This window comes from Mustela erminea, chromosome X (assembly GCF_009829155.1).
Source record: "Mustela erminea isolate mMusErm1 chromosome X, mMusErm1.Pri, whole genome shotgun sequence".
NCBI lineage: Eukaryota > Metazoa > Chordata > Mammalia > Carnivora > Mustelidae > Mustela > Mustela erminea.
The window spans coordinates 14774006-14788723 of NC_045635.1; the positions used below are offsets into that span (position 1 = coordinate 14774006).

The window sequence follows — 14718 nt, forward strand, 5'->3', positions numbered from 1 at the left end:
AACATGTGAATCAAACATCAATCCCAAAGGCTCTCATGCTAAGAGAGTGCTAAGACGGTGCTCTGCGTCAATGCTCCCCACCTCAATGCTCTCACTCAACATATTCTGGAAATACCTCCTCTGCTCAAGGGCAGACTATTTTCTTACATACTCAGTGATGGCAGATCTTGGTGAGTATGTCTGTTTCTCATCTTGGAAACCAATAAAAGGACTGCATCATGCCGTATGGTCACCCAGGCCTGAATACTGGACAACACCAGTGTGGTTCGAAATGAAAGGGTGACAGACTATAAATTCATAAGACTGCTTTGGAATGGTTCCATCTGGAAAGGAATTTCTTAGGGAAATTCCACATTGTTTTAAGCAGTAGCAATACCGTTTGGAGAAATACCCTTTCAATATGACTACTCCAGACTATCATACTTTGGAATGGATATTTCTGGTGGCTGACTCTTTAAATACAATTGTATTAGTTTATAAGGACATTTTGTATATAAGTAAATATAAAATTGACAGAGGATGTGCGAGAGAAATGTAGCTAGTTAGAAATTTGGATGCTTTCCTTTCCTTTTCAGAATCGTGTGGTTTGGCTATTTTTTTAAGCAGGGGAAAAAGAAATCTCAATGAGAACGACCAAGGAGACCACCTAAGTGCCTCTCTAAAATACTCTACGGCAGAAATGGAGGCGATGCCTCCACCGAACTGTTCTGCACAGCTACTTCCAGGCTTTTTTGTGTAAGGAAAAGGCACTGAGCAGCCAAGACATGGCTGCCGGTCAGGATTACCTGCTCCAACTCGTAGGCTTTGGCCTTGTCCTCATCACGGTCCGCATTCTTACGGTAGGCCATGCCCAGGCCCCACACGGCCAGAATGCTGTAGATGTTATCCCGCACCCAGGCGTCCTTCTGCTCGTGACTGGCTGACAGCAGCCCTGTGACGGGATTCTGTTAGAGAAGAGACACAAAATGACTCGGCACCACCCTCGCCCAGCTCTTGGCAAACGAATGCTCACCCTTCGGGGGCACAATGAGGGCTGGGGTGAAGAGTAGAAATCGGAGTTCTAATCCCTGCTCTGCCACCAACAGCATGATCTCAGGTGAGAAGGAACATCACTTTTCTGGGCTTTGGTCTCCTCATCTGTATAATGGAACTATTAGACAAGAAAGTCTCTAAGGAATGTTCTCTGATGTTCTTCTTCTTTTGCTTTCCAACCAGATCTGCTGTAGTGACAAATAGAAGAAAGAGCAAACAGAAAAAGCCTACAGGCTTTCACAGATCTGTGCACTGAAGGCTTAAGTCTTCTTCCGCCTTCGTGTTTCTACACCAGTTGGTGAAGCACTGACCCTGGGAGCACGAGACCCGATGCAGGGTCCCACTCCACCAGTCTAGCTCTGTGCGCCAGGGAAAGCCACCTACCTTAACTGGGCCTCCACCGCCTGGTCTGTGACACTTCATGTGCCTGAAAAGGAAGCACTAGGCAAGAGGACATCGGGGGTCCTACTTAGCTACGATATTTAAAAGGACAGCTGAGTCACTAAAAAGCCAGATCTTCACACCAAAAAAGTATACACAATAATCCCGACAGCATTATTCATAATAACCCAAAAGTGGAAACAAACCCAAATGCCTATCAACTGATGAATGAACAGAATGTGGTCTATACAAACAACGAAATATTATTCAGCAACGAAAAGGAGAGAAGTGCTAAGATATGCTACAGCACGCGTGAGCCTTGCAAACATGATGTGAAGTGAAAAATCTGGTCACAGAGGACTGCATAATGCATGGTTCCATTTATAAGAAATGTCCAGAATAGGCAAATCTGTAGAGATAGAAAGTAGATTAGTGGTTGTCTAGGGCTGGGGTTGGGGGAAGGATGGAAGAAGTAGGGAGTGGGTGACTGTTAACAGGTTTCTCCCTTTCTGGGGGTGATCAAATTGTTCCAAAATTGTGGTGACGGTACACAACTCTGTGAATATACTACCAATCATTACATTGTTTATTTTAAACAGATGAGTTATATGATAAGTAAATTATATCACAATAAAGCTATTTTTCTTATAAAAGCCAGTGCTTAGGGCGCCTGGGTGGCTCAGTGGGTTGGGCCACTGCCTTCGGCTCAGGTCATGATCTCGGGGTCCTGGGATCAAGTCCCGCATCGGGCTCTCTGCTCGGCAGGGAGCCTGCTTCCTCCTCTCTCTCTCTGCCTGCCTCTCTGCCTACTTGTGATCTCTCTCTGTCAAATAAATAAATAAAATCTTTAAAAAAAAAAAAAAAAAGCCAGTGCTTATAAACTCTGTGCCTAGAAATAAAACGGTAACGTAGAAAAAGAGTCACATCAAGATAAAGTCTTGTTGACTTTTCCTGAAAATATGTAAAAAATATGTACCTAATAAAATACATCTAATAAAATACAGAGCTTTGCCAGCTTAAACAAAACTAATCAAAAGGGTACTTAATTATCTACAAGAAGGCTCGTGAAAAAATTTGGGTCCTTTCGAAGTGATATTACCATGGATATTAGGTTAAAAAAAATTGGCATAGTTTCAAATGGTCCCACATAAGGAAGTAAATATTTAACTTTCTCTTTTAACTAACCTATGCCCTCTTCAAAAACATCTAAAGCTCAACTAATACTGCCCTCAGGGGCAACGGCATTCTGTATTTTAACACTGTTTCATAGCCAACAATTACAAATCAATTATTTTAAAGTCTAGAACTTAAGTCTAGAAATGGCTGAGTGAAGGTACAAGTCTTATTCCAACAGTGGACGACTGGAAAATCACATAGTGATTCGCACCAACAATGTACAACATAAGCGACTGGAACTGTTCTGAGGCCGGCTGGCTAATCCCAGGACAGCAAATAGTCAGGAGATCCAGGGAAAGAAATCAGCCCTTTCCTGGCATACTCATCAACCGTGAGTCCACAAAGACAAACAGCCTTCCAATGACACAGCAGAGACCGCTTACACACAGTGCCAAGTGTGGTTTGGATTATGAAATGTCACTGTCCTCTTAACTGAAAGTTACTTCTTTGATTCTTCAGTTTGGGCTTAACTGTTGAAGTGGATTAGTTTATCCCTACCCAGAGCTAGAATGTCTGAACCCCTCATTCCACTACAAAGACACAGTCTAGGTGTTTTGGAGACCCCCACATTCAAAACTCCATACTCAAACCGTGTTAACTTGGGGTGCTGCTGCACTCAGTGAAAGAATCCTTACTGTTATGGAATGAATGTTTGTGTCTCCCCATATTCATTTTATTATTATTTTTTAAGTAGGCTCCATGCTTAGCGTGGAACCCAATGAGCGGCTTGAACTCATAGCCCAGAGATCAAGACCTGAGCTGAAATCAAGAGTCCGACAGTTAACTGACTGAGCCACCAGGGCGCCCCTGTCTCCTCCATATTTGTACATCGAAATCGAATTCCCAATGTGATGCTGTTTGAAGGTGGAGCCTTTGGGAGGTGATTAGGTCATGAGGATAGAGCCCTCACAAAGGGGACCTAGTGTCCTTACAGGAGGAAGCCAGAATGCTAGCTTGCTCTCTCTCTGCACTCATGCAACAAGAAGCCGCCTGTCTACAACCGGAAGAGGGCCCTCACCAGAACCTGACCACGCTGGCCCCCGATCTCGGACCTCCCAGCCTCCAGAACTGTGGGAATTAAACCTCTGTTGCTCAAGCCCCTGGTCTGTGGTATTTGTTATGGCAGGCGTAGCAGCCATAGCTAACACTTGATTCTCTCTTAAAGTCTATGAAAAATAATGTGTGGTGCCGGAAGACGTGGGAGGTTCCATTTTGATGTAATTCAGGACACCTGAAAAGAGCACAGACTGGGAGACAGTCTGGCGTGAAGGCGGGTCTGCTGTCCCTCCCTCTCGGGCCAAGCCAGTGGTTTCGCCTGTGGGCGCCTCCCCCACCTGGAGGCGGCTTACACGGTGCCACCTGCCGTCCCGCTCACCAGCTTCTGTGACCCACCCCACAGGTCCATCTCCTTCAAGCTCTGGGTCTTTTAATTGCCTTAGCGATCTAAATGGAGGGGGAACAAAAGGCCTCCGCAGCAGATGCAAATTTTACAAGCTCAACAGAAAGAAGCAAACTGGACAAAAGGAGGAAAGTGGGTAGATCTGCTCAGGCTAAGCCTATGGCCTCAGACAGGATCATTTTAGCCTTCTGCTGCTTCCAGTCTTTTAAAAATATAATCTAATTCAGTGGATGCCCACACATAAACTTCAGTGTATTGTGTTTAAAGAGCACAGGTTCTGGAAACAGATGGCTGTGTAAAAAGCTCTACCACCGTCCAGCTGACCTGGAACAAATTACTTCTGTGTCTCTGTCTACCCATTGGGGATTAGAACAATACCTAGACCTCACAGGGGTGTTTGTGAGAATTACAGGAGTAAATTCAAATCAAGTATTTTGGACTATGTCTAGCACAAATTAGTGCTCGATAACTGCTCACTATATTATCAACCTATTTGAACAGATTACATTCATGTTACTTTTTCATATAATTATTTTAGGAAATCAGATAGAGACGGTAGTTGGGGGAAATCTATGTTAGCTTAATGTAACCATCATTAGTTTTTTTTAGGGGGAATAAAAAAGCCTTGTGCCTTCTTTTATTTTTAGAGTAAATACTGCTAGTGAATAGATTTATCCCATTGTTATGTTTGACACAAAACCCCTGGCGACTCTAGATCTTCTCCAGGTCTTTGCCTTTCCTCTTCTTCAGCCCTGATTTTTGCTCATTCAAATAAATCTTCCCTTTCTGTTTATTTTACTAAACTCTCTACGTGCGTCACCTGAAAAAATAAATCTTGGTGACAAATTCTGTAATAAGCGTCAAGGGCACAACCATCTCCTGAGGTGACAGGTGTGGGGCCACGACGGAAGAGGATGGGGCAGATTGCAGACAACCGAGCTACTGGGAGAGCCGTGAGGAGTCAGTGGTAGTGGCCCAGTGTGGGCTTAGAGGAGATGGCACAGGCCTGAGCCAGGGGACTCAGCACCCCTGCTGCAAGGGAACTGGCAATGACATCCTTAAACTGGAGGAGAAGAGGCCTGAGACAAAGAAGCCCAACATAAATTGTGTCTCACTGAGGACAAGGGACCAAGAGCTGGGCATTCTGTCATTCAGGTTCAGTCGTCTGCCAGCCCCGCCTACCTTCTCCACCACTTCTTCACTTCTAATTTAGAGAAAGAGCCCTTTTTGGCTCCTGTTTATGAGAGAAAGGCCTAGAATACACTGGGCCCAGGGCTTGGCTTCTGTGCTGTGGTAAGAAACATCACGAAAATCTTGGTGGCTTATAACAACGAACATTCCTCCTCCATACCTCGTGTCCATCCCTGGTCGGCTGTGCTTCCTCTAGGAACGAGGCTACTGCAGCAGCCGGTACCCACAGCACTGCCCAGCTCGTGGCAAAGAAGAAGAAACACACAGCAAACTGTGAGCTGCCTCTTCAGGCTGCCAGGCAGAACGAACACTTTGCTTCTCCTATCTCATCCGTGAAAGCAAGTCTCACGGCTGTTTCTGAGGTCAACGTGAAACCTGTGAAATTCTCCGCTAAGGATGAGAAGCAAATAATTGTGAACAACTATTATGTGAACAATTATGTTGCCATGATGACCTCATGTGCTAGCCATGGTGGGCTGGGACCCCCCATCCCCACAGCCCACCCATAAGTGAATCTGAAGTGATCAGAGTTTAATATGTAATGAACAACTTGCATTTTGCTTTTTGGCTTAGAAAAAGCTATTATATAAAATGAAATTCCTACTCTTTAGGACGGGGGAAGAGGAAAAAGGAATTGAGATATTAATCAGACAAAACAGACTTCACAGAAAAGAATATTACCAGGGAAATGAAGAAATGTTATAAAAATGATAGGGTCAGCTCACCATGAGGACGTAACGATCCTAAATGTGTTTGTACCTAATAAGAAGCTAAGGGATACAGGGGCATGTGGGTGGCTCAGTGGGTTAAAGCCTCTGCCTTCGGCTCAGGTCATGATCTCAGGGTCCTGGGATGGAGCCCTGCCTTGGGCTCTCTGCTCAGCAGGGAGCCTGCTTTCTCCTCCTCTCTGCCTGCCTCTCCACCTACTTGGAATCTCTGTCAAATAAATAAATAAACTTAAAAAAAAAAAAAAGAAGAAGCTAAGGGATACATACACAGTGGCTAGAATAGAGAGTCCAGAAATAGATCCACACAAATACCACCAACTGGTTTTTGATAAAAGTCTAAAGACAAACAGGGAAAAGACAGCCTTTTTTTTTTTTGATGATGATTTAATTTGTTTTTTTAAAGATTTTATTATTTATTTATTTATTTGACAGAGAGAGATCACAAGTAGGCAGAGAGGCAGGCAGAGAGAGAGAGGAGGAAGCGGTGAGCAGAGAGCCCGATGTGGGACTCGATCCCAGGACCCTGAGATCATGACCTGAGCCGAAGGCAGCGGCTCAACCCACTGAGCCACCCAGGAGCCCCAATGATGATTTAATTTTTACATAATCTATACACCCAACATGGGGCTCAAACCTACAACCCTGAGATCAAGACTCGCATGCTGTACTGACTGAGTGAGCCAGATGCCCTGAAGAACAGCTTTTTTTATAAATGGTGTTGGAACACAAAAATATAAAGGGTTATAAGAGAATATTATGAAAAGTTATATGCCAAAAAATTGGATAACCAAGAAGAAATGAATAAATTCCTAGAAGCACACAACTTTCCAGAACTGAATCACACAAATGGAAAGATGCACGATACTCATGGATTGGAAGAATTATTAAGTTAATTAAATTAAATTAATTGTTAAAATGCCCATACTAACCAAAGCAATCTACAGATTCAGTGCAATCTCTACCAAAACACCAATAGCATCTGGGGTACCAGGGTGGCTCAGTCAATTAAGCATCCTACTCTTGGTTTGGGGCCTAGGTCACAATGTCATAAGTCATGAGATTGTGCCTCATGTTGGCATTCCCGGTCAGCAGGGAGTCTGCTTGAAGATTTTCTCCCTCTACCCTTTTCCCACTTGTGCTTGCTTGCCCTCCCTCTCACCCTCAAATAAATAAATCTTTTAAAAAAAATACCAATAGCATTTTTCACAAAGCTAGAACAAAAAATCCTAAAATTTCTATAGAACCACAAAAGACCCCAAAGAGCCAAAGCAATCTTGAGGAAGAAAAACAAAGCCGGAGGTATCACAACCCCAGTTAAGATAAACTACAAAGCTATAGTAACGAAAACAATCAGGTATTGGCACAAAAATAGACACACTATAACAGAATACAGAATCCAGAAATAAACCCATGATTATATAGTCAGTTAATCTACAACAAAGGAGGCAAGAATATCCAATGCGGAAAAGACAGTCTATTCAATAAATGGTGCTGGGAAATCTGGACAGCTACAGGCAAAAGAATGAAGGTGGGCCACTTTCTTACACCACACACGACAACCAGCTTGAAACAGATGAAAGACTTACACATAAGACCTGAAACCATAAAACTCCTAAAATAAAACATTCTGTGATTACAGAATCACGTGGACACCGACCTTAGCATCATATTTATGGATAGGTCTCCTCAGGCAAGGGAAACAAAGCAAAAATAAACCATTGGGACTATACCAAAATAAAAAGCTTTTGCACAGTGAAGGAAATCACCAACAAAATAAAAAGACAATCTACTGAATGGGAGAAAATATTTGCAAATAATATATCCAATAAGGGGTTTATATCCAAAATATATAAAGAACTTATATAACTCAATAACAAAAACCAAATAATCTGATTTAAAAATGGGAAGAAGATCGAAATAGACATTTTTCTATCCAGAGAAACAGACCAATAGACACATGAAAAATGCTCAACACCACTAATCACCAGGGAAATGCAAATCAAAACCACAATGAGATTACCTTACACCTGTTAGAATGGCTAAAATGAAAAAGACAAGAAATAACAAGTGTGGAGAAAAGGGAACATCTGTGCACTGTTGGTGGGAATGCAAATTGGTGCAGCCACTGTGGAAAACAGTATTGAGGGTTCTCAAAATATTAAAAATGGAAATACCCTACGATCCAGTAATTCCACTACTAGGTATTTATCCAAAGAAAATGAATACACTTATTAAAAAAGGTATCTGCACTCTCATGTTTACTGCAGCATTATCTACAACAGCCAAGACATGGAAGCAATCCAGGAGATTCATTCATTCACTGATAAGTGAATGGGTAAAGAAGACATGGTATATGTATATATATATACAATGGAATACTACTCATCCATAAAAAACATGATATTGTGCCATTTGTGACAATATGGATGGACCTAGAGGGTATTGTGCTAAGTGAAGTCAGAGACAGAAAGACAAATACCATGATTTCACTTATGTGTGGAATAATAAAAAAAAAAAGTAGAAAATAGATTCATAAATACAGAAAACAAAATGGTGGTTGCCAGAGGGGCACGGGCATGGGAGGATGAAACAGGTGGCAGGGATTAAGAGGTACAAACTTCCAGTTACAAAATAAGTTACAGGGCTGAAAAGTACAGCAGAGGAAATATAGTCAGCAATACTATAAAAACCTCATATGGCATCAGATGGTAACTACACTTCTTGTGATGAGCATTTCATAATGTACATCATTGTTGAACCATTATACTATACACAAAATATCAATAAATACTCAAATATTACAGCCACTGGAGGAAAGAACAAAAATAATAAAAAGATATATCTTGGGGCACCTGGGTGGCTCAGTGGGTTAAGCCGCTGCCTTCGGCTCAGGTCATGATCTCAGGGTCCTGGGATCGAGTCCCGTGTCGGGCTCTCTGCTCAGCAGGGAGCCTGCTTCCTCCTCTCTCTCTCTCTACCTGCCTCTCTGCCTCCTTGTGATCTCTCTCTGTCAAATAAATAAAATATTTTAAAAAAAAAAAGATATATCTTTTAAAATATTAGGTGAGTAAACAAAAACACTTAGATGTCAAAATAGTTGTTGACATGGTTATAAAACAAGGCAAATACCAAAAGTAATGAGCAAAATAAAAGCTACATAATGGAAAAAATTTAAGAAATGGTGTTAGAACAATTGTACATCCATACGCAAAAATATGAATCTCAATCCAAATCTCACACCTTATACAAAAGTTAAGTTAAAAGGAATCGCAGATCTAAACGTTAAATGGAAACTCATAAAACTTTGGTAAGTAAACATAGAAGAAAAACCTTCATGACCTACAGTCAGGCAGAATTAGCTATGATACTAAAAATACGATCCATAGAAGAAAAATTAAAAATTGGATTTCAGCAAAAGTACAAACCTTTGCTCCGTGCAGGACACTGTTAAAAGATAAAAAGACAAGCTATAGACTAGGAGAAACTACTTGTGAGTTGCATACTCAGCAAGAGAAATCCAGAATATATGGAGAACTCTCAAAACGCAACAGTAAGAAAACCACCTAATTTAAAAATTGGTAAAAACAAACAAAAAGACTTGGACACTTCACCAAAGAGGATATATGATTGACAAGCACATCAAAAGCTCAACATCATTAGCTATTATATAAATGCAAATTTAAGACCTCTATGAGATACCACTACATACCTATTAAGATGGCTAAAATTAAAAAAAAATACTGCCAATACCAAGTATTGACAGAGATGTAGAATCACTAGAATCCCCATACATTGCTGGTGGGAATGCAAAAACAGTGCTGCCACTCTAGAAAACACTTTGACAATTTCTAATAAACTTTAACACTATCGTACAACCCAGCAATTCTGTCCCTGAATATTTACTCTAGAGAAATAAAAAAAAACTCTACATGCATGTATAAGGCAGCTCAATTCTTACCTTCCCAAAACTGCAAACTCAAATGTCCTTCAATAGGCAAATGGTAAACACAGCGACATGTCCCTATAATGAACACTATTTGGCAATGAAAAAGAACAAACTATTGACAGAGACAGCAACTTGGGTGAATCTCACAGGCCTTATGCTTAATAAAAGAAGCCACTCTTAGAGGTTACATATCACATGATTCCACTCATATGGCATTCTCCAAAAGACAAAACTACAGTGATGGAGAACTGATCAGCAGTTTCCAGGGCTTAGGGATGGGGAGAGGGTGTGACAAAGGGGTAGCAGAAGGCAGATTTTGGGGGCTTTAAGGGACTGCTTTGCATCTTGATTATGGTTATGGTTACATGACCCTACAGGTTTTAAAATTCACAGAACTATACACTAAATATATAATAAAAGGAAATGTATTGTGATTTCTAGCACATTCTTTTTTTTAAAAGTTTTACTGAGATATAATTCATACAACATACACTTTATCCATTTAAAGGATACAATTCAATGGTTTTTGCTATAGTCACATACTAACAGAAACACCAGGGTTAATTTTAGGATATTTTCATCACTCCCAAAAGAAAGCCCCTACCTACCTGTTAAAAGTCATTTTCCATCAGTCTCCAACCCTCAATCCCCCAGGCCTAGGCAACCCTTAATCTACTTTCAGTCCTATAGTTTTGCCTGCTCTGGACATTTTGTATAAATGGACTCATACCATATGTGATATTTTATATGCTCAGGGTCTTTCAATTAGCATAATGTGTTCAAGTTCTGTCAGTGTTGTAGATGTAGTAGTACTACATCTCTTCTTATTGCAAATAATACTCCATTGCATAAACATAGTACATTTTGTGTTCTTACTCATTAGCTGATGAACATTTTGGTTGTTTCCACTTTGGGGATATTATAAATAATGCTGCTATGAATATTCACTTATAAGTTTTTGTGTGGACACGTGTTTTCAGTTCTCTTGGATATATAGCTAGGAGTGGAATTTCTGGGCTATATGGCAACTCTAAGTGTAACATTTTGAGGAACTGCAGAACTGTTTTCCAAAGAGGCTACACCATTTTAAATTTCCACTGGCAATGTACGAGGGTTCCAATATCTCTATATCTTGTCAAAATTTATCCGTTAAATGAAACAAGACAAGACCACACAGGGAGACAAACCATAAGAGACTCTTAATCTCAGGAAACAAACTGAGGGCTGCTGGAGGGGAGAGGAGGGTGGGACGGATAGGGGTGCGGGGGATGGACACTGGGGAGGGTGTGTGTTGTGGTGGGCGCTGTGTATTGTTTAAGACTGATGAATCAGGGGCGCCTGGGTGGCTCAGTGGGTTAAAGCCTCTACCTTCGGCTCAGGTCATGATCTCAGGGTCCTGGGATCAAGCCCCACATCGGGCTCTCTGCTCGGCAGGGAGCCTGCTTCCTCCTCTCTCTCTGCCTGCCTCTCTGCCTACTTGTAATCTCTGTCTATTAAATAAATAAAATCTTTAAAAAAAAAAAAAAGAGACTGATGAACCATAGAGCTGTACCCCTGAAACAAATATATTATTGGTTAATAATAATAAAAAATTTATCTGTCTTTCTCATTGCATCAATCCTAGTAGTGTGAAATGGTATCTCAATTGTGGTCCTCATTTGTATTTCCTTACCACAGTTTGTGATAAGAGCATCTTTACATGTGCTTATTGGTCATTCGTAAATCACTTTTGGAGAAATGTCTATCAGACACCTTGCCAATTTCTAAATTGTTATTCATCTTTTAATATTGAAATTTAAGAGCTCTTTATGTATTCTTGAATCAAGTCTCTTAACATACACGTGGTTTACTATTTTCTTCCATTCTGTAGGTTGTCTTTTCACTTTAATGGTATGGTTTGCGGCTCAAAAGTCATTTTTTTTTTTTTAAGATTTTATTTATTTGACAGACAGAGATAACAAGTAGGCAGAGAGGTAGGCAGAGAGAGAAAGAGGAGGAAGCAGGCTCCCCGCCGAGCAGAGAGCCCGATGCGGGGCTCGATCCCAGGACCTGGAGATCATGACCGGAGCCGAAGGCAGAGGCTTAACCTACTGAGCCACCCAGGCGCCCCCAAAAGTCATTTTTTAATAAAGTCCAATTTATCTATTTTTTTACTTTTGTCACTTGTGCTCTTGTTATTGTACTAAGGAGTCTTTGCTTTCCCTAACGTCAGGAAGACTATTCCTGCGTTTTCTTCTAAGGGTTTTATAGTTTCAGCTCTTACATTTAGGTTTATGATCCATTTTGAATTTATTTTTGAATATGGTACAAGGAAGAGGTCCCTTAATTGCTTTGCATGTGGATATCTAATTGCCCCAGCACTGTTTACTGAAGAGTATTCCTTCTCCATGTAACTGACTTGACACCCTTATAGAGAATCACCTGACCATAAATGTGGTGGTTTATTTCGGAATCCCCAATTCTGTTCCCTTTTGTTTCATTGAACTGTATGTCTATAACCTTAGGCCAGCACCTTCTTCATTACTGTTAGCTTCCCCTGCCCACAAAAATTTTATTTATTTGACAGAGAGAGACAGTGAGAGAGGGAACACAAGCAGGGGGAGTGGGAGTGGGAGAAGCCGGATGCCGGGCTTGATCCCAGGACCCTGGGATCATGACCTGAGCTGAAGGCGGATGCTTAACTGACCTAGCCACCCAGGTGCCCCAAATATATATACATTTCTTAATATTAATCACATCACAACTATATTCTTTCATGTCTGGCTTTTGCTCAGTGTTAGGGTTATGAGATTTAGGGTCCTAGGAACGGGCCCCGCATGAGGCTCTCTGATCAGTAGGGAGTCTGCTTCTCCCTCTCCTTCTGCTTCCCCCCACCCATGCTCTCTCTCTGTCAAATAAATAAATAAGATCTTAAAAAAAATACTGGTTCCTTCCAATCCATCCTCCACAAAGGAAGGTCACAGAAACAACTAGAATCTCAAGACTTCACTGCCCTGCTCAGAATGCTCCAATCCTATAAAACAGAATCTGGGTCTCTTAGATTGCCCTACAAGGCTCAGCAGGTGCGGGTTCTTCATCTCACAACCAGCCTCACCACCTCACACACACACCCTCCTTAGCCCCTGCCCCAAAACCTGAATTCAAGTTTCCTGCACAGGCTCTGCTCTCACACTTCTGGCCTGGGTGTCCATAGTGTCCTCATGGTAAATGCCTCTCCACCTGTTTGCTCCTCTGTGAGGCTTCCCCTATACTCCTGTACTTCAGGAGACAGAGGTCAGAGGCTTCCAGCTGACCCATACCCTCAGTCCTTTTTCCTTTAGATTAAGAATGGCTAAGTACACGTCACTGCATTGCTCAGCTCCAAGAGAGGAGAGTACAACTCAATCATTCAAATGAAATACCTAGAAGAGACTAGGACAAATGCTGAAAATAGAAGATTACTCGCCATCACCCCCCCCACCCCCATGTTGGTAAAGCAAAAAACAGAAAGTGGAAAATTCTGTTATAAAAACTCCAAAAACCGGTTGAATTCATTTTTTGTGCTGAAATTTTATTCTGGCAACTACCACTTAAAATATTAAAGGGGATAGGGAAGGGCAATGCCTTGGACTTGAGAGGTTTTTGTACAGTGGAAATTCCAATAACCTTTGTTTTAAAATGGTTACACCTGGGGTGCCTGGCTGGCTCAGTCAGCAGAGCATGTGACTCTTAATCTCCTGGTCATGAGTTCAAGTCCCACATCAGGTGTGGAACCTAGTTAAAATAAAATTTTGTTTTAAATGTTAAAAAATTACTGTGGGGGCGCCTGGGTGGCTCAGTGGGTTAAGCTGCTGCCTTCGGCTCAGGTCATGATCTCAGGGTCCTGGGATCGAGCCCCACATAGGGCTCTCTGCTCAGCGGGGAGCCTGCTTCCTCCTCTCTCTCTCTGCCTGCCTCTCTGCCTACTTGTGATCTCTGTCTGTCAAATAAATAAATAAAATCTTTAAAAAAAAAAATTACTGTGAAGTGTGTAAACCTGGCAATTCACAGACCTCTACCCCTGGGGCTAATTATACATTATATGTTAATAAAAAATAAAGTTAAACTTTTTAAAAAGTTAAAAAAATAAAATCAAATGATTATATCTGCAGTTGAGACAATGGGCTGTGTCACACTTTCTTTTTCCATTAGGTTAAAAGATAAGTTTTGTATAGTTTGTTATGTAAACCTTGGGCATTCAGAGAAGTGCTAAACTTAAGCTCTAACATGCAACGGCCATATGCTTTTAACCTAAGGAGACCACAGGTGTGCAATTTTCGAATGATGTCTTTTGCTAAACTCCTGCTTATCTGATTTCCCCCCTCTGCACTTACAAACTATGCACAAATGACAAGGTGCCCTGGGCCTGGGCCTTTGCACCATGTCATAGGACTGAAGGGTGGCTTGCAGGGAAACAAAGTGGGTCAGGAGCCAAGTACTGCGGGCATCTGCTTCAGTGCAGGGGTTTCCAGTTTCATCCCAGATCCCAGCACTCACCTTAAAACTTCTGAAACTTAACAGAAACCATGTGGGCCCCTTAGGTACCATCAACGATACAAACCACTTGACCACCGTTTGAAGACATTTTATTTCTTTGCTTCACTTGCCAATCCCAGTTGTGAGGTGGGGGAATACTGAGATGTTAGTCCTTAGCCTGGTGTGGTGAAAACCGACAGAACACAAACTCATTGTGGGGTTGCTAGGATCCTCCTGGCCAACACCTCAAGTCTGAGGTGTCAAAGGATAACTGGCTGCCACGCTAGTAATGTCTTCCCCAAACAGGAGAGCTGTGGGCCTCACTGTTTATTTTCAGCTCTAAGACTGACTTTTACTCTGTTGGGTTCAGA

General features: G+C 41.7%; 1 protein-coding gene across 5 annotated transcripts in view; it reads right to left on the minus strand.

The window, feature by feature from the left end:
- The window catches only part of PHKA2 (phosphorylase kinase regulatory subunit alpha 2), a 79909-nt gene that overhangs the window by 53010 nt on the left and 12181 nt on the right, over nt 1-14718 (minus strand). For all 5 annotated transcript variants that reach the window (XM_032330141.1, XM_032330142.1, XM_032330140.1 and 2 more), the window contains one exon: nt 786-944. In XM_032330141.1, coding sequence (XP_032186032.1) covers nt 786-944 — 159 coding nt within the window. The remainder of the gene's footprint in view (nt 1-785; nt 945-14718) is intronic.